The 27,294-nt window shown below is 45.9% G+C and overlaps 1 protein-coding gene across 1 annotated transcript in view; it reads right to left on the reverse strand.

Moving 5' to 3' along the window:
* Positions 1-18,785: 18,785 nt before the first annotated feature.
* RASGRF1 (Ras protein specific guanine nucleotide releasing factor 1) overlaps positions 18,786-27,294 on the reverse strand; it is a 101,116-nt gene continuing 92,607 nt past the window's right edge. Inside the window, exons 25-27 of the mRNA XM_065906523.1 lie at positions 24,901-25,018; positions 22,314-22,382; positions 18,786-18,902 (exon numbers count right to left, since the gene is read on the reverse strand). Of these exons, the coding sequence (XP_065762595.1) occupies positions 18,810-18,902; positions 22,314-22,382; positions 24,901-25,018 (280 nt within the window). The 3' untranslated portion in view covers positions 18,786-18,809. The remainder of the gene's footprint in view (positions 18,903-22,313; positions 22,383-24,900; positions 25,019-27,294) is intronic.

A 27,294-nucleotide genomic window follows, 5' to 3' on the forward strand; every position in this document is an offset into this window, starting at 1 on the left:
GCTCGGGACGGCGGGAGGGGCGGGGCCGGGAGGCCGGCGGGGCGGGAGGAGGGAGGGAGGGGGTGTGGGAGGAGGAGAGGAAGCGGGGGAGGAGGAGCGGGGAGAGGTGGGGGGTGAAAACAACCCGGGGAACCCTTGCTCCTTAGAGATGGTGGCCTTCGACTTCCCTCGGTCTCAGTCGCCCCCTTCTTACCCTCTTCTCATCGTCCGCCTCTCCTCCGGGGACATCACTCCGCTTTCTTCTCCTCTGCAAGGAAGAGCAAGTTGGACCACTCAGTCTGCAGAGGTCTTGCCCATCTGCTTATCTGCCAGGACTGGCCGGATGGGCCAGGGTGGTGCCTGTCCTCAGCCCAGATTCCTCATATCCTGATCTCTCCTCACGCCAGGGCTCCCATCTCCCACCCTCATTATTCACCTTACCCTGATGGGCCCTTCAGACTTGGGATGAACTCAAACTAGAGCAGTTAGACCGCTGTTTTTATGACTGTGTTCCAAACCTGCAAGCCCCTACCCCAAGGAGTTTTAGTCTTTCCGTCGAGAAAATCATATTAGCAGCTGTAGGGCCATTTTCTCTATTTTGCAAATCTGAAAAAAAAAAAACAAGAATAGGATGTGTAAGAGTCCAGGTGTGAGATAAATAGAACAGGGAACATTTCCAACTAACGCAGTGTGCTCAGGGATTGATTGCTTCAAGGGAGAGGAGAGGGCAGTTAGGCCTGCCTGCAACAACCTGTCAAGCACCCAGTGGGGCCGGATTGTTCACTTACATCATCACCTTGCCAAGGGGCAGGTTGTTGCCCTTCCATTTTACAGATGGGGAAACTGAGGCTCCAAGCATTGATGCTAATGTTCCCAGTAAGTGTGCTTCCCAGTACCAGGATTGCTCACTCTGCTCTTCTGGAGTCCTAGACCTTTGGTGCGGCAGAGCCTGTTGACACTGGCCCATCAGACCTGAGCCCTCTCCCTCCCTCAGACAGGAGGAAACCTCCATCTCTGCCTGACTCTGCCTGTGCGGCCCCCCAGGGGAGCAGATTCCTGGAATTCTGTCCTGGATTTGACCTGTATGGGTACAGCTCGCAAATTTGCACTTACAGGGCCTCATGGTGGTGGCTCAGTGCCTCTGGGTGGACACTGAATCTGCATGAAGATTAGCAGTGCCACAGGACACTGTCTTTTCAGATAACGCAGATCTTTATCGGTTTATAAATCAGCCCTTGTCTGGATGCCTCTTGGGCCTCCCCTTGGGTATGCTTTAAGGCAACTGTCTGAGGAATGACCCTGCATGGTTGCTGCTACTTGGAAATTTAGGCCCCTGGCCTTGGGATAAACCTGGCCAGTCTCTGCAAGGTTCTATCCTTCAGGTGTGAGGAACTGCTCCTCTTTCTGTCCATCCAAGCCACCCAGAGAGTGGCAGGACTGAGGGCCTTAATATTAGACTTCGGACCCCAAACTTGTTCCCTGTGCTGGGTCCCCAGTGACCCTCCTTGGTGGATCATTCGGGAAGGCCCGAAACATGAACGGCACTGGCCTGATGAGTTTTAGAGTAATGTTTGGTTCTAGTCCTATCACACATTCACTGTATGACCTAAACTGGTAGTTCTCTCACATGGGGTTTCAGATTCCTCATCTGTGAAATGGGGGTAAGTGTGCTGCCTTCCACAGTGGTTAAATACAGGTTTACACTTTGTGTGTTTGTTCAGTCACTAAGTCATGTCTAATTCTTTGCAATCCCATGGACTGCAGCATACCAGGCTTCCCTGTCCTTCACTCCTCCTGGAGTTTGCTCAAACTCCTGTCCATTGAGTGGGTGATGCCATCCAACCATCTCAACCTCTGTCGCCCCCTTCTCCTCCTGCCCTCAGTCTTTCCCGATGTCAGGATCTTTTCCAATGAGTTGGCTCTTCCGCATCAGGTGGCCAATGTATTGGAGTTTCAGCTTCAGCATCAGTCCTTCCAGTGAATATCAGGGTTGAATTCCTTTAGGACTGACTGGTTTGATCTCCTTGCTGTCCAAGGGATTCTCAAGAGTCTTCTCTAGCACCACAGTTCGAAAGCATTAATTCTTAAGCGCTCAGCCTTTTTACGGACCAACTGTCACATCCATACACTTTAGTTATAGGTGAAACACTGGCCCCTGTTAGAAAACGCCGCGGGAAGAAAGAGCCACCTCTAAGGACCGGTGGTAAAAGGCCTTTATTGGGCGGGCGCTCTCGGGCAGAACTCCCGGGGATGGGCGGGTGAGCGAGGAGACAAAGGGAGTCTGCGAGGAAGGAGAGGTGGGGAGAGGTTTTTATAGCCCGGGCCGGCGCCCAGGCCAGGTCTTTCTATATAAGGAAGAAAGCGCGGGCTACAGCGGCGGTGGGTGTCCAAGGGCTCTGTGTCGGCTCCTGATCGGACCAGGCTGCAGGGGGGGTTGGTCCCCGGAAGTTTAGCCAGCCTCCGGAACTTGTCTGCGGCACTTTTCCCGGGGCATGCCTCAACATACCCGACCTTTCATCCCCAAACGTGGCACTGTAATAGTGATTCACCCAGATGTGGGCTCAGTTTTGGGTTCTGTCTCTGCCCTTCGCTGCCTGCACCCGCTTGCATGGTGAGTTCATCGGCTCCTCTGGCTCCAGCTGGGCATCAGCTCTGCGAGGGCTTCTCTGCAGTCCTGGTTCTCTGTGCTCCTGCAGAAGGAGGTTGAGGACTGGTGCTGGCAACAGAGCCCTGAGCCAGGGGTGGCAGGCAGAATTCTAGTTTCTGTGCCTTGGTTATTGGATCAAGCATGATCTACACAGAGCTGGGAAGGGACTTTGCAGGTGGAATGAAGGCTTCCAATCAGCTGACTTTGAAAGATTATCCTGGATTAGCTGAAGAGCCCTGATGTAATCATGGGGGTCCTTCCAAGCAGCAGAAGAAAGCAGAAGGGTCAGAGGAAGGAGGCAGGGAGAGGTCAGAGAACTTCGAACCATGAAAAAGACTCTACTGTGACAACCTAGTGGAGAAGGAAATGGCAACCCACTCCAGTGTTCTTGCCTGGAGAATCCCAGGGACGGAGGAGGCTGGTGGGCTGCCGTCTGTGGGGTCGCACAGAGTCGGACACGACTGAAGCAACTTAGCAGTAGCAGCAGTGACAACCTAGAGGAGTGGGAAGGGGTGGGAGGTAGGAGATAGGTTCAAGATGGAGGGGACATACACATACCTTTGACTGATTCATGTTGATGTATGGCAGAAGCCAACACAATATTGTAAAGCAATTATCCTCCCATTAAAAACAAATAAATTTAAATTATAAAAAAAGAAAGAAAGAAAGACTGTCCCTGCCATTGCTGACTTTGATGGGGCCCATGAGCCAATGAAGGTGATTGGCCTCTAGGAGCTGAGAATGACCCCAGTGCACAACCAGTAAGGAAATGGAGACCTTGGTCCAGCAATAATGTGGAGCTGAATTCTGCCAATGACCTGAATAAACTTGGAAGCAGATTCATCTCCACCACTTCCACTGGAATAGAAGGCAGCCTCAGTGATCCGTTGCTTTCAGCTGTGTGAGACCTGGAGAGGAACTGGCCAAAGTCATGTGGTTGACTTAAAAAAAAAAAGCACAATATGAGAATTGTGAGTTAAGCTTAATTGGGGTCTGGGAGTCAGCACCTCAGATAGCTCTGAGAAACTGCTCCAAAGAGGCAGCAGGGTGAAGGTCAACATAGACATGATTTTGGGGAAGGGGGAGTATGTGCAATCAAGCATATATTTTTTTTGCAGAAGATTTCTGCTAGTCATGGGGAGCAGATATCACCATGAAGGAATTTACTGCTTTTCTAGATATGAGACGACACAAGAATTGAGCTTATCAAAATGGCTCCTGAAAATATTTAACTATGGAAAGACCTGTCCTGCCAGTTTCCACCCTCCACCCCCAAGTACAGCATGCCTCATTTCTGCTCTCCACCCTGAATGCCTTCCCGGGGGTGTGGAAGGTCAGCAGCTGCAGAAACACATGATTTAATCCTTGTAGAGGTGGATGGCAAGTGCCAATTTGTAGTTGACAATGTGGACTTCTCTACATGTGAGGTCATGAATTTGCATTGTTTTAAGTGCCTACATTTGTGGTGATCTCGTGCGCAGCAACCGGAAACTAGTATAGCAGGTGACATGCCAGGCTGACTGGTGCCTCTGGGGACAGAGGGCTGGGTGTGTGTGGTCTCAGGCTCCGGTGCCAACTTGCTGCATTTCTGGAGTCTGGGCAGGCTGAGAGGGGACAGCAGGTCTCATCCTCCACACCCAGGAGTCATTACCTTGAGAAATGAAATATTTCCTGCCTTATCAGTAAACAAGGATATCACAGTCTGGTGTAAGCTGGTGAGCCTTGGGAAACTCAGGAAGAAAAGAACATGTGCCATCTCAAAGCCATCAGACTGCAGCCCTGGGAAACAGGATGTTCAAACACAGGATACTGGCCCTAGACAGCTGAGGTGCTGTCAAGGATGATTTCAGTGAGCCCAGACTCTTGCATCTCCCCATACATGGAAAACCACTTAGTTCCTTAACTTGGGATATCTGTTTTTTCTTTCCTTTTGACTTCTGATAATCTGCCCTTTGTTGCAAAACTTCTGTATAACCTGGCTCCCTCCCCGCCTCCTTAGAGCAGTTTCTCGGAGCTCTGAGGTGCTCTCTCAGGCTGCAGTCCTCATTTTGACCCAAATAAAACTTAACTTCCAACTCTCATGTCGCATAAATTTTTTTCAACAACCTCCTTTAGGGATGTGTTAGACTCAGTGTGCGTACTCTATGTGAATAAACTTTCTTAATTCTGTTTCCTTTCCCAAGATAGAGATGAGATGACAGAGGCACTTAAGTAGCTATGGCCCCACAGCTAATACCTAAGAGTGCTGGGGTTTGAACTCCAGGCCAACTGAGTCCAGAGTTCTCCACAAAGTGGGCATCTGGGGCTTCCCAGGTGGCTCAGTGGTAAAGAATCTGCCTGCCATGGCAGGGGACATGGGTTCAATGCCTAATCAGGGGATTAAGATCCCACATGTCTCATGTTGGGGCCAAAAGAAAAAAAAAGATTGCCTCCTGCTTACTGTTCTAGGGATCACTGCTCAATCCACCTTCATTTGTCCCTTTTCTTAAACCAAATCTGCTGGTCACTCCTCTCATCCCCTCAGAATTTTATACCTTCGTAACTGTTACTTATGGCTTTAACTGGTTTTCCAGATCACTTGTCAGAGTGAACATCTTGGCTGGAAAACTGGGCCCCTCATCAGATTTATTTCTTTCTGTCTTTAGCATCTTACAATAATAATAATTGCCATAATAACATAATAACTACCATGTACATGGATCTTGTTCTTTCATTCTCATAGCAACACTATGAAGGTTCTTTGAGAAGATACACACCCACTTTCTAGATGAAGAAATTAGATTTGAAGAGTTAAGTAGGTGTGCTGGTAAGTGATGGGGCTCTTTTCATACCCACATGCTGAGTTTGCATAGTAGGTAAGCAAAGGGTTGATTAAGTGGTTTGGGTGGATGATGGTATGCATAAATGGGATGAAAGGATAGATGGATGGATATATGGGTAAATGGCTTTATGGTTGAATGACTAAATGGATGCTTGGTTAGAAACAAGGATGTATGGATGGATGGGTGGATGAATGGATAGATGGATGGGTAGGTAGATGGATGGAGGAGTGGAAGGATGGATCAGTGGATATAGAGATGAGTGACCAGAGAATTTGTAGAGTGAGAAAGGTAATGAATGCAGGAAGTGTATAATTCTGCATCAAAGAGCAACTTCGATTGGATTGTAATATGAACTTGCACCTCTTGTTAGTTTCATTTGTTTTTTTTAAAAAATTTCATTGAATGTAGATAGTTGATTTACAATATGGTGTTAATTTCTGCTGTACAGCAAAGTGATTCACTTAATGAAAGTGAAAGTCACTCAGTCGTGTCTGACTCTTTGCAACTCCATGGACTATACAGTCCATGGAATTCTCCAGGCCAGAATACTAGAGTGGGTAGCCTTTCCCTTCTCTAGGGGATATTCCCAACCCAGGGATCAAACCCAGGTCTCCTGCTTTGCAGGCAGATTCTTTACCAGCTGAGCCACAAGGGAAGCCCAAGAATACTGGAGTGGGTAGCCTATCCCTTCTCGAGTGGATCTTCCCAATTCAGGAATCGAACCAGGGTCTCCTGCACTGCAGGTGGATTCTTTACCAACTGAGATATCAGGGAAGCCCCAGTGAGTCACTTACACACACTTATACACATATACATACATTCTTTTTCATGTTGTTTTCCATTGTGGCTTATCGCAGGGTATTGAATATGATTCCTTGTGCTCTAGAGTAGGACCTTGTTATTTATCCATCCTATGTATAATAGTTTGCCTCTATATTTTTATTTATTTATTTAAATTAATCTTTATTGGAGTATAGTTGCTTTACAATGTTGTTAGTTTCTACTGTATAGCAAAGAGAATTAGGTCTATCTATCTATCTGTCTATCTATCTATCTATCTATCTATCTATCTATCCCTGGGCTTCCCTGGTAGCTCAGATGGTAAAGAATCTGCCTGCAATGGTGGAGACTGGGTTCAATCTCAGGAGAAGGGCATGGCAACCCATTCCAGTATTCTTTTCTGGAGAAGCCCATGGACAGGGGAGCCTGGCCAGCTACAGTCCATGGGGTCACAAAGAGTCAGATATGACTGAACAAGACTGAGCACTTTCACTTTCACAGAAACAGATATTCCAAGTTCCATTGTTGACAAGGAGACATCCTGTTTGACCATCTTGGTTATTTCCCTTGCCTTGAGTCAGAGAAGTGGGCCTGAAAAATGTCCTCCAGCTGCTTGAGAAGGCATTGTTTGTCCCCTAAGAAGTGAGGGAACACGGGAACCACCACTGGCTTGGTGAAGTCCTAAAGATGCTGCATTCACATCCAAGAAAGTGTGAGGGCTGGTAGAGAAGTCCTGAAGCTATATGTCATTATGGCGAGGATTTGGGAGAATACAGTAAGGCTATGCTGAATGAGTACAGGGTTTGATCCTGTCATTGTTTTCTTTATTAACATGTGATACGTTACTCATCAAAGATTTTTGCATTAATTTCTGTTATTTTATATATTGTATTAAAATATTATGTATCTTGATGACTGAGTTTCCTGACATTCCCTTAAAATTTGTGGGCTTCCCTGCTTGTTTGGTGGAAAAGAATCTGCCTGCCAGTGCAGGAGATGCAAGTTCAATCCTTGGGTCAGAAAGATTCCTTGGAGGAGGAAATGGCTACCCACTACAGTATTCTTGCCTGGAGAATCCCCTAGACAGAGGAGCCTGGTAGGCTACAGTCCATGGGGTTGTAAGAATCGAACAAGACTTAACGACTGAGCACGCACATCCTAAATTTTGCATCTGGGGTGTATGTCTCACTTCTTTCACCCTTGTCCTTGCCCTGTGAGGGAGCACCAGTTTCTGGACTTTTCTGCAAGCCATTCCTGTGTGGTGACGCTTATCCTTGTTCAGTTGGCTTCACTCCTGCCCCTGGCACTTGGGGGCTGGAGCCCAGAGCATGTCAAATTGTCATGGTCTGCGCTCTTTTGTTTTCCCTTAAGACCTTCTTTGATATATCCCTATTCTGCTTGCAGTGTCCAGCTCCACTGCTCTCCTCACACCAGTCCATAGCTGAGCTCCTTGTCCTGACTCAGCCCAACCTCCAACCCCTTCCTCCCGCCTCTGCATGAACTTTCTCTTCCCCAACTCCTGAATTCATCATCTGTATCCGCAATGTGATGCTTTAGCCTGTATGACTTTGGAGGGTGCCCTGCAGAACTGGTTGATTTTCAGCCAGTTTGCACCCTCTTGGCCGTTAGTCTTGGTGGTCAGTACTCATGCCATAACTCATGGCAGTTAAATATTTTGAAAATCAGGTTTCCTGTGTCTTGTCCTCCTCTGTGAAATGGAGGTTAAAAACACCCGGGAGTTCATGCTCAGAAGCAGAGCCGGAAACGCTGCAGGCTGGACAGAGGTGGTAGCAGCAGTAGTCATTGCTATTTATTCTGAGTCAGATGATAAAATGCTGGTGGCATTAATGGTGGTATATGAGGGGCTTCGGGTCCTGGCTGAGAGAGGCTTGGAGGTTCTATGCTCCTCTCCTGATGAGGCTTCCAGCGGCCGTGAGAGACGTTGTTGTTGTCTCTCAGTTGTGTCCGACTCCCTGTGACCCCATGGACTGCAGCATGCCAGGCTTCCCAGTCCTTCACTATCTCCCAGAGTTTGCTCAAACTCATGTCCATTGAGTCAGTAATGCCATCCAACCATTTCATCCTCTGTCGCCCCCTTCTCCTGCCTTTAACCTTTCTCAGCATTGGGTCTTTTCCAATGAATTGGCTCTTTGCATCAGAAGGCCAAAATACTGGAGCTTCAGCTTCATCATCAGTCCTTCCAATGAATATTCAGGATTGATTTCCTTTAGGATTGTTGCATGAGACCCCTGGGGAGTAACAAGAATGGGTGTAGGGAGTTTATGGGTGGGCATGAAGCTTGGAGGGGCTGCTGGGAGGCTCTAGATCTGGAAGAGGAGCAGCCGGTTTGCCTGGACCCTGTCCTGTGCGAGCAGGATTGACTTCCCCTCCCAGAGACGAGAAGTGGACCCTGACTGCTCCTGGGCTGGGAGTCACTTGATCTGAGTGTGGGCAATAATTGCACAGTAAACATACGTTACAGCATATGTGTGATAAGTGCTGATAAGGGGCTGATGGACTGAAAATAGAATCAGGCTGGGCCACTTCACCATCAGGCCCTGCATGACTCCCCGGCCAGCTGCTCAGGGACCCCCGCAGGCCCCCCACCTGCCCCCTGTCTTCTCTCTGGGCATCTCACCAGACATCTTCAGCCATCACTCAGGCTGTCCCTCATCAGAGACACTCAGGCCCCCCTCTTCTCTCAGCCAGAAAACTTGGGGTTTCCGGTCCTTCAAGGCCCAGTTTGGGACACTTGGGAGAAGTGAGAAGCTCTCTCTGACCAGCCCCTTTCCGTTTTATTTCTTACTGTTTTTTTTTTTCAAATGAAGTGAAATCTATGTAGTATATATAATTCACCATTTTAAAGCATACAGTTCAGAGTTCTCCCATTAACTGATATAATTTCTGACACAATAACTGATAAAATTTACATCAGGAGTACTTTTTAGTGAGCACTGAACTTGGGCAAATTCTGGGAGATGGTGAAGGACAGGGAGGCCTGGTGTGCTGTAGTCCATGGAGTCGCAGAGTCGGACACAACTGAGAAACTGAACAATAACTACAGTCAGTTCTTCCTCTCTCTTTCTGAGGTAAATTTCACATAACATGAATTGACTGTTTTATTTGTTTTTATTTTTTTGGTTGCACTGCACAGCATGTGGGATTATAGTTTTATGAACACGGATCAAACCCATGCTCCATGCAGTGGAAGCATGGAGTCTTAATCACTCGATGGCCAGGGAAGTCCCATGAATTAACAATTTTAAAGTATAGAATTCAGCAACATTTAGTGCCTTCACAGCATTGTGCAAGCGCTACCTCTCTCTAGTTTCAAAACTTTTAAAAAACCCTCTGCCAAAGAACAGCTCTTGTCCTTTAAGTAACCACACTCCCTCCCTCCATCCCCAACCCCTTGGCAACCATTAATCACTTGCTGTCTCTATGAATTTGCCTGTTCTGAACATTTTATATGAAACAAATCATGCACCTTGTGATCTTTTGTGTCTGGATTCTATAATGTAGCATAATGTTTTCAAAGTTCATCCAACTTATGGAATGTATCAGCATTTTGCTCCTTTAAAAGCTGAAATATTCCATGGTATGTGAACCATGTTTTGTTTATCCATTTATTTGTTGATGGGTATTTGGTTTTTTTTTAACCTTTTGGCTATTTTGAATAATGCTGCTGTAAACATTCACGTACAAGTTTCTGAGTGTACATACGTTTTTATTTCTCTTGGGTATACACTAGGAGTGGAATTAGTGGATTATATTGTAATTCTGTGTTTAACTTTTTGAAGAAATGCCAGACTGTTTTCCACAGTGACTGAGTGGCTGCACCATTTTACATCCCACCAACAATGTATGAAGATTCCTATTTCTCTTTCAGAGAATTGTTACTTTCTGTTTTGTCTTTGTTTTGTCTTTTATCATCACCATCTTCAGTTCAGTTCAGTTCAGTCACTCAGTCATGTCCGACTCTTTACGACCCCATGAATCGCAGCACTCCAGGCCTCCCTGTCCATCACCAACTCCCGGAGTTTACTCAAACTCACGTCCATTGAGTCGGTGATGTCATCCAGCCATCTCATCCTCTGTCGTCCCCTTAGTGGGTGTCAAATAGTATCTCATTGTGGTTTGGATTGGCATCTCTTTAATGACCAATGTGGGCTTCCCTTGTGGCTCAGCTGGTAAAGAATCTGCCTGCAATGTGGGAGACCTGGGTTTGATCCCTGGGTCAGGAATATCCCCTGGAGAAGGGAAAGGCTACCCACTCCAGTATTCTGGCCTGCTGAATTGCATGGACTATATAGTCCATGGGGTTGCAAAGAGTCAGACACAACTGAGTGACTTTCACTCCCTTACTCACTCAATGACCAATGTATATCTTTCCTTTTCTCCTTTGCCTTTCGCATTGTTTCTTTTCTCAGCTATTTGTAAGGCCTCCTCAGACAATCATTTTACCTTTTTGCATTTCTTTTCCTTGGGGACGCTTTTGATAACTGCCTTCTGTACAATGTCATGAACCTCCATCCATAGTTCTTCAGGTACTCTGTGTATCAGATCTAATCCCTTGAATCTGTTTGTCACTTCCACTGTATAATAATAAGGGATTCGATTTAGGTCATACCTGAATGGTCTAGTGGGTTTTCCTACTTTTTTCAATTTAAGTCTGAATTTGGCAATAAGGAGTTCATGATCTGAGCCACAGTCAGCTCCTGGTCTTGTTTTTGCTGACTGTATAAAGCGTCTCCATCTTTGGTTGTAAAGAATATAATCAATCTGATTTCGGTATTGACCATCTGGTGATGTCCATGTGTAGAGTCTTCTCTTGTGTTGTTGGAAGAGGGTGTTTGCTATGACCAGTGCATTCTCTTGGCAAAACTCTGTTAGCCTTTGCCCTACTTCAGTTTGTACTCCAAGGCCAAATTGCTTGTTACTTCAGGTATCTCTTGACTTCCTACTTTTGCATTTCAGTCCCCTATGGTGAAAAGGACATATTTTTTGGTTGTTAGTTCTAGAAGTTCTTATAGGTCTTCATATAACTGTTCAACTTCAGCTTCTTCAGCATTACTGGTCAGGGCATAGACTTGGATTACTGTGATATTGAATGGTTTGCCTTGGAAACAAACAGAGACCATTCTGTTGTTTTTGAGATTGCATTCATATAATCATTTGAATGCAGAGTTTCAAAGAAAAGCAAGGAGAGATAAGAAAGCCTTCCTAAATGATCAATGCAAAGGAACAGAGGAAAACAACAGAATGGGAAAGACTACCAAGGGAATATTTCATGCAAAGATGGGCAAATAAAGCACAGTATGGATCTAACAGAAACAGAAGATATTAAGAAGAGGTGGCAAAAATACACAGAAGAACTATACAAAAAAAAAAAAGATCTTCATGACCCAGCTAACCACGATGGTGTGATCACTCACCTAGAGTCAGGCATCCTGGAATGCGAAGTCAAGTGGGCTTTAGAAAGCATCACTACGAACAAAACTAGTGGAGGTGATGGAATTCCAGTTGAACTATTTCAAATCCTAAAAGATGATGTTGTTAAAGTGCTGCACTCAATATGCCAGTAAATTTGGAAAACTCAGCAGTGGCCACAGGACTGGAAAAGGTCAGTTTTCATTCCAATCCCAAAGAAGGGCAATGACAAAGAATGCTCAAACTACCACACAATTGCACTCATTTCACATGCTAGCAAAGTAATGCTCAAAATCCTCCAAGCCAGGTTTCAACAGTACATGAACTGTGAACTTCCAGATGTTTAAGCTGGATTTAGAAAAGGCAGAGGAACCAGAGATCCAATTGCCAACATCCGCTGGATCATCGAAAAAGCAAGAGAGTTCCAGAAAAACATCTACTTCTGCTTTATTGACTACCCCATCTGCTTTATTGACTCTGACTGTGTGGATCACAGCAACCTGTGGAAAATTCTTAAAGAGATGGGAATACCAGACCACCTGACCTGCCTCCTGAGAAATCTGTGTGCAGGTCAAGAAGCAACAATTAGAACTGGACATGGAACAACAGACTGGTTCTAAATTGGAAAAGGGTGCATCAAGGCTGTATATTGTCACCCTGCTTATTTAACTTATATGCAGAGTACATAATGAGAAATGCTGAAGCACAAGCTGGAATCAAGATTGCTGGGAGAAATACCAATAAACTCAGATATGCAAATGACACCACCCTTATGGCAGAAAGCGAAAAAGAGCTAAAGAGCCTCTTGATGAAAGTGAAAGAGGAGAGTTAAAATGTTGGCTTAAAACTCAGCATTCAGAAAACTAAGATCATGGCATCTGGTCCCATCACTTCATGGCAAATAGATAGGGAAACAATGGAAACAGTGGTTGACTTTATTTTTGAGGGCTCCAAAATCACTGCAGATGGTGACTGCAGCCATGAAATTAAAAGATTCTTGCTCCCAGGAAGAAAAGCTATGATGAACCTAGACAGCATACTAAAAAACAGAGACATTACTTTGCCAACAAAGGTCCATCTAGTCAAAGCTATGGTTTTTCCAGTAGTCATGTATGGATGTGAGAAGTGGACTATAAAGAAACTGATCATTGAAGAATTGATGCTTTTGAACTGTGGTGTTGGAGAAGACTCTTGAGAGTCCCTTGGACTGGAACTAGATCCTACCAGTCCATCCTAAAGGAAATCAGTCCTGAGTATTCATTGGAAGGACTGATGCTGAAGTTGAAGCTCCAATACTTTGGCCACCTGATGTGAACTGACTCAATGGAAAAGACTCTATGCTGGGAAAGACTGAAGGCAGGAAAAGGGGATGACAGAGGATGAGATGGTTGGATGGTATCACCTACTAGATGGACATGAATTTGAGTAAACTCTGGGAGTAGGTGATGGACAGGGAAGCCTGGTGTACTGCAGTCCATGGGGTCGCACAGAGTTGAACACGACTGAGTGACTGAACTGAATGACCAATGTTGTTTAATATCTTTTCATGTGCCTATAGGCCATTTGCATATCTTCTTTGGAGAAATGTCTATGCAAGTTCTTTGTCCATTCAAAGCGAAAAACAACCCCCCCCCCTCCACCTATTTATTTATCTATTTGGTTGGGCCAGGTCTTAGTTACAGCATGTGGGATCTAGTGTCCTGACCAGGGATTAAACCTGGGCCACCTGCATTAGAAGTCTTAGTCACTGGACCCCAGGGAAGTCCCATCTTTGACTATTTTTTATATTGGTTTGTTGTCTTTTTGCTTTTGAGTTGTTAGAGTTCTTTATATATTCTGGATACTAAATTCTTATCCAATATATGATTTGCAGAAAGATTCTCTTTCATTCTGTAGGTGGTCTTTTAACTTTCTTGAGAATGTTCTTTGATGTGCAACCATTTTTAATTTTGATGAAGTTTACTTTACTTTTCCTTTCACTTCCTTTTCCTGGCAGCCCCACCCTGAATCAGACCTGACAAGAACATCTCTCATGGGCTAGGTGTGGTACTGGGAGCCGCAGGAGACATGGGCTGAATCAGACCACCCAGTCCTTGTGGAATCTCACAGGAGGGAAGTGACACAGGTCCTTGACGTGAGGCAGAGATCAACCTGAGATGGGTACAGATGAAGCCCCTGATTGGAGAAAATTGGTAAAGACTTCTGAGAAGGACATTTAAAGAACAGTGGAATTGACTGACATAAAAATAAAAAATTGATTATGAGAGCAGTCCGTAGTTTGGTCTAACTGGCATAGAGGGTGGTACAATTGGAGAGGTAGTGTACGGACATATCCAGGGACTGGAATGATGTGTGCTTGGTCAAATCCAGTGCTTCTAAAATGGTCATGTGCTCACATATCACTTGGAGAGCTTGTTCAGATTCAGGTTCAAGAAGTCTGAGGTGGGGCAATCTTGCTTTTCTACCAGATTCCCAGGCAATGTTAGTGTTGCTGGTTCAGGGTTCACAATCTGAAGAGTGAGGTGGTTCATTCATTCAACAAACATTCTGTGCAGAATGTCATGACATGCCAGGCTTGGTGCTGAGCAGAAGTGGATGAATGAACCATGTTTTTGCCTTTGCGCAATTTAGCATTTGATAAATGATTTCTTTAAAGCAAACATGAAGATCCTGTTAATTTATAATTTATTAAAGTGTTATTGTTGTAATTGAAAATGTCACAGAGACTTTTAAATCACTCTTGTGTAGAAAGAAATGTATTAAGGAAAATTATGTGAATAAATAATCCCATGAAATACATCTGAATGGTTAAAAAATGCTGGAAAAGAGCTATCAGATAGTGAATGTCTTTTTTTAAATATTAAAAATTTCAACAACAACAAATGCTAGTAACCACCATTTTATTTTCTATCTCTATGAATTTGACTGCTCTAGGGACCTCATATAAGTGGAATTGTACAGTGTTTACCTTTTTATTAGTGAGTCGCTCAGTTGTGTCTGACTCTTTGCGACCCCTATGGACTGTATGGTCTCCAGGCCAGCATACTGGAGTGGGTAACCTTTCTCTTCTCCAGGACATCTTCCCAACCCAGGAATCAAACCCTGGTCTCCTGCATTGCAGGCAGATTCTTTACCAGCTGAGCCACAAGGGAAGCTCCAGTGTTTATCTTTTTGTGATTGGTTTATTTCACTTAGCATAATGTCTTCAAGCTTTATCCAAGTGGTAGTGTTGGGGTTGCTGGGAGGAGGGCAAGAGGGATTCCATCTTGAAGACTTAAGGCAGGATGTGAACTGGGCCTGAATTCTGTTCAGTTCAGTTCAGTTCAGTTCAGTCACTCAGTCGTGTCCGACTCTTTGCAACCCCATGAATCGCAGCACGCCAGGCCTCCCTGTCCATCACCAACTCCTGGAGTTTACACAAACTCATGTCCATCGAGTTGGTGATGCCATCCAGCCATCTCATCTTCTGTTGTCCCCTTCTCCTCCTGCCCCCAATCCCTCCCAGCATCAGGATCTTTTCCAATGAGTCAACTCCTCGCATGAGGTGGCCAAAGTATTGGAGCTTCAGCTTCAGCATCAGTCCTTCCAATGAACACCCAGGACTGATCTCCTTTAGGATGGACTGGTTGGATCTCCTTGCTGTCCAAGGGACTCTCAAGAGTCTTTTCCAACACCATAGTTCAAAAGCATCAGTTTTTCGGTGCTCAGTTTTCTTCACAGTCCAACTCTCGTATCCATACATGACCACTGGAAAAACCATAGCCTTGACTAAACGGACCTTGTTAGCCATCATTAAAGAAAAACCAGGAAACCCCCTTCTCACAGGTGGCAAACAATGATTGGAAGCAAGGGTCAGGTTGTCTCAGATTAATGATAGCATCTGCACCTGCATGTTGTAATTGTTAATTCTTCCACGCCTGCATGTTGTAAAACTAATTACTAACGTGTAACCAGTCATGTAGTGGAGGGTATAAACCCGAGTCCTCTGAAATCAGCATAGGCCTTCTTGGGAACTGATTCCCCTTGGACCTGCTGGCGTGATAAACTGTTCTCCATTGTCTTGAGTGTCCTCTGAGGTGTGTTTTGTGACTTCAGATTCTACAGCAATAATTTGTGTCCTTTTATTCATTTTTAATTTTATTTTTGGGAGGGCATATAGTGCAACATGTGGGATCTCAGTTCCCCAACCAGGGATTGAACTAACTGAGCCCCCTGCATTGCAAGCTCAGTCTTAACCACTGAACCACCAGGGAAGTCCTAGAATTTCTTTCTTTTGAAAGGTTGAATCCCATTCTGTTGTTTTTCTACCACTGGTTGTTTATTCATCTGTTGATGGACACTTGGATTGATTATACCTTTTGGTTATTGTGAATAAGTTACTATGAAAATGAGTGTACAATTATGTCTTTGAGACCTTGTTTTCAATTCTTTTGGGCAAATACCCACAAGTGGGATTGCTGGTGTTACTGCTATTTTTAAATGAATTAATAATTATTTTAAAAATTTCCTGAAGTTTTTCAAATAAAATAACCAGTAATACAATTATACCTACTGGTGTAACCCACTTATATGGTCTTTTTCTGGGAGGGGTCCTTGATAGTTTTTGCGAGTATAGAGGGGTCCCTTAGATAAAAAAAATCGGGAACTGCTCATCCAAGCTAGTGGCAGAGGCGACGAAGAGCTGTGGCCAGTGTGGAGAGGTAATTAGGGGTTAACAGTGCCCGGATCAGGTGACCCTTTAAAGAGAGAGTCAGGATGACCTCTGGGTATCTAGCTTGTACCACAGGGAGAGGTGCTAAGGAGACCCAGGGCAATGGGGGAGTTGATGAGGTCAGGTTGGTCCAGTAGAGTGAGGGGCCCTTAGGGCACCTGGTGGTGGCAGTTTCTATGTAGTTTGTTTATTTATTTGGCTGCACTGAGTCTTTGTTGCTGCAAGTGGTGGCTATTCTCCAGCTGTGATGCGTGGGCTTCTCATTGCAGTGGCTTCTCTTGTTGCAGAGCACAGGCTCTAGGGAGCGTGGGCTTCAGGAGTTGCAGCTACCAGTCTTTACAGCACAGGTAGTTGTAGTTGTGGTGCACGGGCTTAGTTGCCCCATGGCATGTGGGGTCTTCCCAGATCAGGGATAGAACCTGCATCTCCTGCATTGGCAGGCAAATTCTTCACCACTGAGCCACCAGGGAAGCCCTCCAGGTAGTTTGTTTTGAGGAGCCTGGAGATGTGAGCTGCAGTTAGGAACATGAGGGTTATTTGCTTTGTGTTTCTTCTCTTCAGCCAGGTCATGAGCTCTAGGAGGTCAGGATCAGGGCAGGCTTATAGTTACTGAGGTACGCATGCCCAGAGGTTAGATATAAATTCGTGGGGGGCTGGTGGGTGCGTCACCACCACCATTGGTATGGCCATACTCCTGAGACAACTACAACCCATCTCTCCAGACACTCCTTCCCCAGCAGCTGATGCAGGGGGTGCAGGTTCCATCCCTGGTCAGAGAACTAAGATCCTCACCTCACAAGGGACCCAAAGCAAGGACCACCAGTTGGACCCAGACAACCCACAGAATTGTGCAAAACTGTTTTCAGCCATTAAGTTTTGGAGCTATTTGTTCCTGCTATAATAGAAAACTGCAACAGTCTCCCTCATCAGACTATGTTGTTGTTGTTCAGTTGCTTAGACTTTTGTTTGACTCCTTGCAACCCCATGGATTGTAGCACACCAGGCTTCCCTTGTCTTCCATTATCCCCCAGAGTTTGCTCAAATTCATGCTGTTTGACACCAGACTATGAGTTCCCCCAAAAAGCAGGAATGGGTGCCCTGATGACTCCAGACCTCTGGTCTGAGTCCAGGGGCTGAGAAGGACCAAATGTTCATCAGACATTCCTCGAGTGAATAAATGAAACCCATCAAAATTCCACCGTTCACCCTGAGATAGAATAGATTTATTAGCAAGAGGTAATCAGGAAACATATATTTTTACAAAAATGGAAATTGTTTTCCAAACAAGCTGTAAGTTGAAATATTATAGGACTTGAAATAGAATTCTCATACCACTAGGTATTGCTTACAGCAAAAGTTGTCTGTTTGTCGGAGTGGAGCATGCCTGCCACTTCAGAGTTGACCTGTGTTTTCTATACTGTACAATGTAAAAAATAGATGGTAGTATTCACAGAATAAGCACTACAGTACTATATTCCTGCTAGAAGGCATTTAGACAGGACTACAGTATATGCAATAAAAACACTTGGTTATTGAGTTTCTAAATCTACAGTGTGGTACTATTTTTCACAAGGCATACAGACTGGGAGCATCTCAACGTAAGCTTTGTCGTGACCATTAGGCGGCTCAAAGAGGAAAAGTGACATTTTTCACGTGTTCCCGACTTGCGGTGGATGCTGGCCGCCTTTGGCAAAGTCGACACGACTTGGTGTTGTGATTCTGTTTTCCTCGGGAAGTTCTGGGGCCTTGTCCAGGGTTACGGAGACCGATGCTCATGCCCCCTGGTGCTATTTCCAGAACCAGGAGTGGCATGGCGCCTGAATGAGGCGGTGGCCTCGGGGGCTATCGTGGGGCGTGGTTCTCAGTGGACAGGACCCTCTTCCCTCCGGGTCACTGGGAGGTGCGGAGTTTGGAGACCTGCGATTTGGGCTGGAAAAGCTGCTCTGGAAATCGGCGTCACCATCAGCAGGAAGATTTGTCAATGACCAGACTCCGGGGTATGGTTCCCCCTCCCGCCTCCCCCCACCCCCCACCCAGTTATCACAACTACATGGAACATGCCGGAGGATGTTGCCTGGCCAACTCAGCCCAGGGGCCTGGGCTGGGGACAGACAGAAGCAGGACAGGTGCCTAAGAGTCGTGTATGCGCGGGGTCTGTTTTCCCTTCAGAGAAGAGTAAGGGGCCGGGAAGGACAGACTGAAAGGACGGTTGATGAAAAGAACCAGGCACTGCAGGAGACGAGGGGTGGGGCGGGCAGACCAAGTCTTATACGGTGCAGAAATTCATATTCTGGTTCTATGGGAATCTAAGAACAAGAACGGATTTGTTTCTTGGAGAAGCACATACTAAAGAAGAAAACCCAGAGAAACCAAACGACTATGTACAGTATCATATAGCACGTGTCCATGGGAGCGGCTGGATCTGGGCTGTGTACCGGCTTCAGGTGGGGAGTTTTGGTTCTATTCGGAGAGAAGACTCGTAGAGGCTTTCTTCATCCATTACAAAAGATTGGTCCAGTAAATACTGGGTTACCTGAGAAAAGGAAAAGAGAAGAAGGAATGCAAGGTGATGCAATCTCCATAATATACTAGGTGGTCACTGAGTGTCTCCCAGGAATCAGGCAGCATCACAGGGAGAGAGGCATCAGGCTTGCACATGAGGCAAAGATGCACTAAAAACAATGCATGTTTTATATGATTTTGCTTCCTTATTATTATTATTTTTTGGCCGCACTGCAAGGCCTGTGGGATCTTAATTCGTCAACCAGGATTGAACCTGTGTCCCCTGCATTGGAAGGCGGACTCTTAACCACTGGACCACCATTGAAGTCCCTGTTGTGTCTTAATACTATTTTTCAGTATTGTCTTAATTTTTTGTCTTCATAGTAATACAAAATCACATATGGTCAAAATTACTCTTGACCACCATTCCTGTGGTTGAGTGTTAGAAGACATATTTTAGGCTCATATCAAAAAATTGTCTATATCTATGGGACTTGCCTGGTGGTCCAGTGGCTAAGACTTCACACCCCCAATGCAAGGGGCTGGGGTTCCATCCTGGTTGGGGAACTAGATCCCTACATGCTGCAACTAAGAGTCCAAGTGCTGCTGCTAAAGATCCTTCATGGTGCAACAAAGACCCGGTGCAGTCAAATAAATAGATATTTCAAAATATAATCATCTCTATCTATGGGCTTCCCCAGTGGATTAGCTGGCAAAGAATCCACCTGCAATGTGGGAGACCTGGGAAGATCCCCTGAAGTAGGGAACAGCTACCCACTCCAGTATTCTGACCTGGAGAATTCCATGGACTGTGTAGTCCATGGGGTCGCAAAGAGTTGGACATGAATGAACAGCTTTCACATTCACATTCACATCTATATCTACATATCTAAAGTGTCGATTGTAGCATCTAGGCCGTGGATGTACGGGTGTTCACAGTTCTTTTGTGCATGTGTGCTCAGTTGCTTCAGCTGTGTCTGACTCTTTGTGACCCTGTGAACTATAGTCCGTCAGGCTCCTCTGTCCATGGGATTCTGTAGGCAAGAATACTGGAGTGGGTTACCATTTCCAACTCCAGAGACAGTTCTTTTAGCGTTTCCATATTTTGGAAAAATGTTCTTAAACATCGGGATTACGTAGCATAAGAGAATCCCCCAGGAGCTGACTGTGGAAGCTGAGGCTGTGTAAGAATGGAGGCTCCCTGTTCTTCCCCTCACGAGGCTCACTCCAGGGCAAAATCTCAGAGTGGAAAATCAGGAAGAGTCACCACATGGATTAAACTATTCTCCTTACTCCATGTGCCCCACTTCGCCCAGCTCCCAAGTGCTTTGCTGGACTCCTGCGTGTTAAATGTACAATGAGAGATCAGAGCCCACATCTCACAGGTAGACCCCTACCCTTCATGAAGAATCTCTCCAAGGCTCAGCGGTGGCTCAGACGGTAAAGAATCTGTCTGCAACATGGGAGATCTGGGTTCCACCCCTGGGTCAGAAAGATCCCCTGGAGAAGAGAATGGCAACCCACTCCAGTATTCTTGCCTGGAGAATTCCATGGACAGAGTAGTCTGGCAGGCTACAGTCCATGGGGTCAGAAAGAGTGGGACAGGACTGAGCAACTAAACACTTTCACGTTTCCAAGGTTCAGTGACTTGTCAGTTGTTTGGAGCTGAAAATTCACATTTTTCCACAGACACTTAGATCAGGAGGAAGAAAACAATTTCATTTCTTAGTATGTAATTGGGAACCTTCTGATAGCTGCAGGAGAAAAATCAAGTCCTTGTGAGCTTCTTTGCTAGTTGACCTTCTGCTACTGTGAGGGACTGACCTGGCTGTCTAGGATGCTGACCATTAGTCACCGATGAAAAGGTTACTGTGTCTGATTAATGGCCCTCAACCAGCACCTCCAGGAAGATGACCTCAGATTTCATGTCTAGACGAACTCTGATAAAGACGTGGCAATATTACAGCTATGGGAAATATACCAGACCTTTTTTTTTTTCTGTCTTTAAAAAAATTACTTATTTTTATTTCTTGGCCATGCCATGTAGCATGTGGGATCTTAGTACCCCAACCAGGGATCGAACCCATGCCTCCTGAAGTAGAAGGGCAGAGTCTTAACCACTGGACCACCATGGATGTCCCAGGACCAGACTTTTATATCTAGTTAGTAGCTTCATACGAACAGTTCTTTATAGAGCACAAAATCTCAACCCTCCAAATATACTGGAAGTCAGCAGACTGGTCAGTTTTCTCCATCATGAGCATTTGTTTCCCTAAGAGTGTTGCTTCTGTTGAGACTGGCAGCAAACACCACCACTGCAAAGTTGTTAACAGAAGGAGCCTGAAGGGCATGCTTAGTATGCTTAAGTCTCTTCAGCTGTGTCCCTCTCTTTGCAACCCATGGATTGTAGCCCGTCAGGCTCTTCTGTCCAAGGGATTTCCCAGGCAAGAATACTGGAATGGGCTGTCATTTCCTTCTCCAAGTCTAAAGGGCAGTAACATTTATTTGTTTTGCACATTGGAGCTCAAGGGCAAGTTTAAGAAGGGGGCGAAGGCCTAATACAGTGCCTGGTACCTGGTATGTGTTCAATAAGCACTTGCCAAATCTAAGAATGAGTGAATGACAAGGAAAAAGCGGCACACTTGATTAAGGTTTCTCTTCTCCCTGTGGCTATCAGCTGTAAGACAGAGTGAGTTCATGGAACCTGGCAGGAGACAGGGCAAGTCTATCACAAAGGAGTACATGCATGTTCAGTTGTATTCGACTCTTTGTGACCTCACGGACTGTAGCCCACCAGGCTCCTCTGTCCATGGGATTTCCCAGGCAAGAAAACTGGACTGGGTTGCCGTTTCCTCCTCCAGGGGATCTTACCAATCCAGGGATTGAACCCAAATCTCTTAGGTCTCCTGCATTGGCAGGCAGATTCTTTACCACTGAGCCATGTGGGAAGCCCCAAAGAAATATGTATGTGTGTGTAGCCTGCTAACAGAGTAAAAAAAAGGTTTTGTTGTGCTTGCAAACACACACAAAGAATGAGTGATGTGGTTGACGTTGGGAGGGGAACTTACTTGGAGGCTGGGGGACTTTCTGCTGGGTGCCCTTTCTAGCTGTGAATTTTGAAACTGGTGAGCATTTCGAAAAGATGTAGTAAACACGGCTCACTTGCCTCCAGGGAGACCAGGCATGATTCTAAGCCATCCTGTGGCAGGTAAAGATCAGACGGGAGCTATGGGATGAACAGAAGCTCTGTCTAACGGAGGGGAACTCGTGGCGGGTCAGGGGACAGGACACAGGGAGGAGGGCTTCCTGGAAGAGTGGGGCCCAGGGAACTCAAGGCAGAAAATGCTTGGGTTTGGAGGGGGAGGGGAAGAGGCAGGAAGAAGGGGGTGCCGCCACAGCACTCATGAGAAATCAGATGTGACTGCAAATGCTGCCAGCTCACCTTTGCTTGGTGCTCGATCTTGTAGGCAGTTTGTTGAAACTGGCGGATCTCTCGGATGATGTGAGATATCTGCAGGAAGGAAGGAGAGTTTTAAATATTTATTTTAACTTATATTTATTATTTATTTTGCTGTGCCAGGTCTTAGTTGCCACATGTGGGATCTAGTTCCCCGACCAGGGATCAAACCTGTGTCTCTTGCATTGGGAGCATGGAGTCTTAGCCACTGGGCCACCAGAGAAGTCCCAGGAAGGCGAGTTTTAGAAACAATTTGCTCCTAGTACCACCCCTGGATCCCCTCCCCCTGCAAAACAGAAGGGACATCAATAGCCATCAACTCAGCCTCTTAATTCACCTCCTGGGAGATGCTACTGAAGCATCATGATTTTTCTTATACCAGCAACTCGCCTCAAAGGCTGATCCTTGGTAAGAATCAATAAATTTATAGGTTATAAGGGGTAACACAGATTATCTATCCTTATCTGACTTATTTCACCAAGCACAATATCCTCGAGGTCCATCCACATTGCTGCAAATGGCAGAACCTCATTCAATTTATATATTTATTGAAGTATAGCTGATGTACATTATTATATAAGTTACAGGTGCACAGTACAGTGATTTACAATTTTTAAAGGTTATAATCCATTTGTAGCTATTATAAAATACTGGTTACATTCCCTGTGTTGTACAATATGTCCTTATAGCTTATTTTATACATAACATTTTGTACCTCTTAGAACTTCATTCTTTTTTAGGGCTGAATAATATTTCAGCATATGTGTGTGCATGTGTGTATATATAAATATATATGTATGTACACATACATACATATACATATACACACCACATCTTACTTTGGAGAAGGAAATGGCAACCCACTCCAGAATTCTTGGAAATTCGATGGACAGAGGAGCCTGGTGGGCTAGAGTCCATGGGGTGGAAAGAGGCAGAAACGACTTAGCGATTAAACCACCACCACCTCCACCACATCTTCTTTATCCATGCATATAATCTATAAAAACACTGAATCATTATGTCATATACCTGAAACTATCACAGTATTGTAAATCAACTATACTTCAATAAAAAGATGCATATTTGAAATGTAAAACATATATTCAGCCAGATCACACTAAAGATGATGAAAATTATTTTAAAGACTCACAGATAATATAGTAAGAGAAAATTACCAATCATTTTCTTTAAGTAGTGAAAATAAATGATTTTATTGCTAAAAAAAAATCCTGATGACCTTGATGCTGGGAAAGATTGAGGGCAGGAAGAGAAGTGGGTGGCAGAGGAAGAGATGGTTAGAGAGCACCACTGACTCAATGGGCTTGAGTTCGAGTGAACTCCGGGAGACAGTGAAGGACAGGGAAGCCTGGTGTACTGCAGTCCATGGGGTCACAAAGAGTCAGACACGACTTAAGGACAGAACAACAACAAAAATTACAGTATGTGATTGAGAGAGAAACACATCACTTGATCAGTGGTGCCAGCTTATCCAACATCCTAAAACAGCTCCCCTCAACTCCAGCAACAGCTAAAGGCCACTGTCCATGTGCCCATGTTGTGCAAGACCACACAAAGTCTCCCCTTCCTGCCACTAGGACAGTGCTGCCAACTCGCCCTTGATAGAGAAATCTTACCAACTAAGCAAAACCTTAGCAGGAAGCCCAGGACACAGAACCAATGCAAAAAGAGGCTCTCTGGCTGGAGACAACAGGGGAGAAGGATGGGTACAAACAAGGCTCCCTGCTGGAAGGGGGTCTTCATCTCCCCTCCCAGGTCCTAGATTTCCCTGGGGAAATTGGAAACCTACTTGCTTAGGAGGTGTTGCAGAAATGATTCTGCTGCGGCCACATAGAGCAAGGGCTTATTTAGGACTTCCCTCATGGTCCAGTGGTTAAGAATCCGCCTGTCAATTCAGGGGACACAGGTTTGATCCCTGGTCTGGAAAGATCCCACATTCCTCGGGGCAAATTTGCCCATGTGCCACAACTACTGAGCCTGTGCTTAGAGCTGTGAGCTGCAACTACTGAAGCCCGTGTGCCTGAGAACCTGTGTTCTGCAGCAAGAGAAGCCACTGCGATGGGACGCCTGTGCACCGCAACCAGAGAAAACCCATGTGTAGCAATGAAGACCCAAAACAGTAAAAATTAAATAAAATAAAGTTAAAAAAAAAAAAAAGCAAGTGCTTATCTGAACGACACTGGATGGGCTTGGAATAAAGATACACCTTTTGGAGCCAGACAGAGCCCCAGACCCGGCTCTGCCCTTCACTTAGGGTGATCTTGGGCTGGTCCTGGATCACTCCCAGCTTCAGCTTGCTCCCCTGTGAGGTAGACAACACCCACTCCTCAGCCTATAGGCGTTAGAGGAGGGGATGGAGGTACAGCTGGCTCAGGGCAGGCCAGTGCTAACCGCCACTTAAGGGGGTGTCTCTTCTTATAGGAGGAGCTGGGCTTGGGCTCCCCGCCAGTCAGCCAGGCCTGGAGGCCTGCTCCTGGAGGCAGAGCTGCGGTGGGCCCGGGCTCGGGTTTTGATGTCCCCCTGCCCCTGCCCCTCTCTGCTGCGGGGAACTCACCATTCTCATCTTGGAGAAGTTGACCAGGCCGTCCTCTGTGTAGTTGGGCGTACCCTCTTCGATGAAGGCCAGGTCAGTGAGGTACATCCCCAGGTAAGGGACACAGGGCGGGTCGCAACTTTGAAGCAAACGGCATTGACAGAGGTTTTTCACTTAAAACGCTGGCGCCTCTCCCAAGAACAGACACACCCCTGTGGATCACTCGCTTTGCTGGACGGAAAGGGGTTTCTATTCGCCAAGAGTTAACAGTAGGGCTTGGGCCTGAATTACCAGCTGGGCAAAGGGTCGGTCCTCCGGATGGTGGGGATGACATGGTGCCAGCTGGGGCTTCTCCGTGGACCATCCCCTCCCACCCCAAGCCTGAAGGTCCCCCTCTACCTGTCTGCTCCCCCTCCCAGACGGAGTCCTGGGGCTTGGGCACCAGCCCCCGCCAGGCTCTCCTTTCTGTCTCTCCCCTGAAATGCTCCATCACAACCCCATCCCAGAATCATGTCCTGGGGGTGCCTTGTAGCGCCACCCCCATTCACGCCAGTCACCCCCAGACACTCTCTCCCTGAGATGTCTCTGCCTTTGTTTCTCGACCCACTGGGACCTCTGCCCACCCAGGCACTGAGCTACCAGCACAGAAAGCGCTGCTCTCTGAGACCTCCGTCCTGGATGTGGTCTGGGCGGGGGTTGACGGCCTTTGTGGGGGACGGGCCAGGCCTCTCTGATCTGTGGCTCTGAAGCAGGGGTTCCAGTCACTGGTCCTTCATGCCCCGTCTGGTGCCTCTTACGGGGTGCTGGGACAGGGGGCTGATGCTGTGATGGCTCTGGTGGTCACTCTGCCCCGGCAGAGCTCCTTAGAACTCCCTCGAGGGACTCCCCACACAGTGCTCTACAGACTCCTCTCAGTTCAGCACACAGCCACAGCGACCCTCCTTTTCTAGCCCATCTCACCTCTGTCTCCTGGTGGCAACTCTGCCTCTCCAGAGGGGGTCAAGACAGGGAGGATGGTAGAGCAAGGACAGAACCTAGTCTCAGCCCCCTGTTTGTTTGATGTGTGACCCTGAGCCACATCTTTCCCTCTGGTCCTCAGGCTCCCCTGTACAACAGCGCTCATATTAGCTGAGACAATTCTAGGTGATTTGAGAGTTGATTTTAGGTGATGCTCAGACACTGTTTAGATGAATTGATTCATAAGATGATAAACATTTGATTTTCACCCCCACCACCCAGCATCATGAGTATCAGCAATCATGGTTTTGACATTTCCTAACACTCGCCATTTCCCTCACTCTTTTTCTTTTTTGAACAAACACTAACAGGACTCATTAAGGATCAGAACCTTGGCATACATCAGGATCTGGTAAGAATTTAATAACATTGTTTTGTTTTCACTGTATTTATTTTTTATGGTAACCATGTATATTTATGGCAAAGACGCTGGTTTCCCATTTGCTGTCATGATAGTTTTTCTTCTTTAAATAAAGAAAATAAATTTAAATATTTATTTCTGGGAAATAGTTAATCTAAAGTAAACTATTAAGTACAAGCACATACAACTGACACATGAGTATGGCAAAGTCTGAAAGGAGGTGGATTTTTGGAGTTTGAGAAACAGTGGAGAGGAGAAATGTTATTTGAACTGTCGGTCTTGACTCATGGGTGTTAAAATCAATTTGGTGAGTGTTGATCAGATTTTTTTAAAAGTTTTAAAAAAGAGAGAATAGGGAATATCTGAGTTCATTGCATGGTCTAAAATTGCTTTGAGACATTTTTGTCCCCGTTAGGCATATATGCGTTTGTTTACAGGGTAACAATGTCAAATATAATTTTATTTTTTTCTTTACTGCAGGTTGTGAAAAAGGGGGAAAAAAAAAAAAAGCAAGAATCATGCTGTCACCGGCAGACCTCTCTCAGTCCTTCTGACCATTAATAGTCCATGATTGTTATCGGGTGGGCCAAAAAGTTTGTTCCAGTTTTTAACATCTTATGGAAAAACCAGAATCATCTTTTTGGCCAACCCAATACATGCCTGGTTTTCCATCAAACTCGAAATCTGAAGCACAGGCTGGTGGATCTGATGGAGAAAGAGTTCAAAGGTCTGAGAAGTCACTCTGGGGCTGGAGGGCTGACTGGTAGGTTCTGGGGGTGCTCCACTCCTCCTGTCCTTGGTGGGTACCAGGCAGCCTGGAGAGCTTGGAGGGCCTCTTATCTCGGACGGAGGCAGAGGGAAGGCCAAGTGACTGCTCGCTGACTGTGAATGACTGAAGGAAGCAGGATGTTTCTGAATGCCTCACGGGGTCCTGACCACCCAGATCAGTGAAAAAATGTCTGGGGTCCTCGGGCCACTCGGTGATTTCCCTGAATGATTTACGGGGGCTTATGTTCCAGGTGTGGAAAGATGATGGG

This window comes from Muntiacus reevesi, chromosome 15 (assembly GCF_963930625.1).
Source record: "Muntiacus reevesi chromosome 15, mMunRee1.1, whole genome shotgun sequence".
Lineage (NCBI taxonomy): Eukaryota > Metazoa > Chordata > Mammalia > Artiodactyla > Cervidae > Muntiacus > Muntiacus reevesi.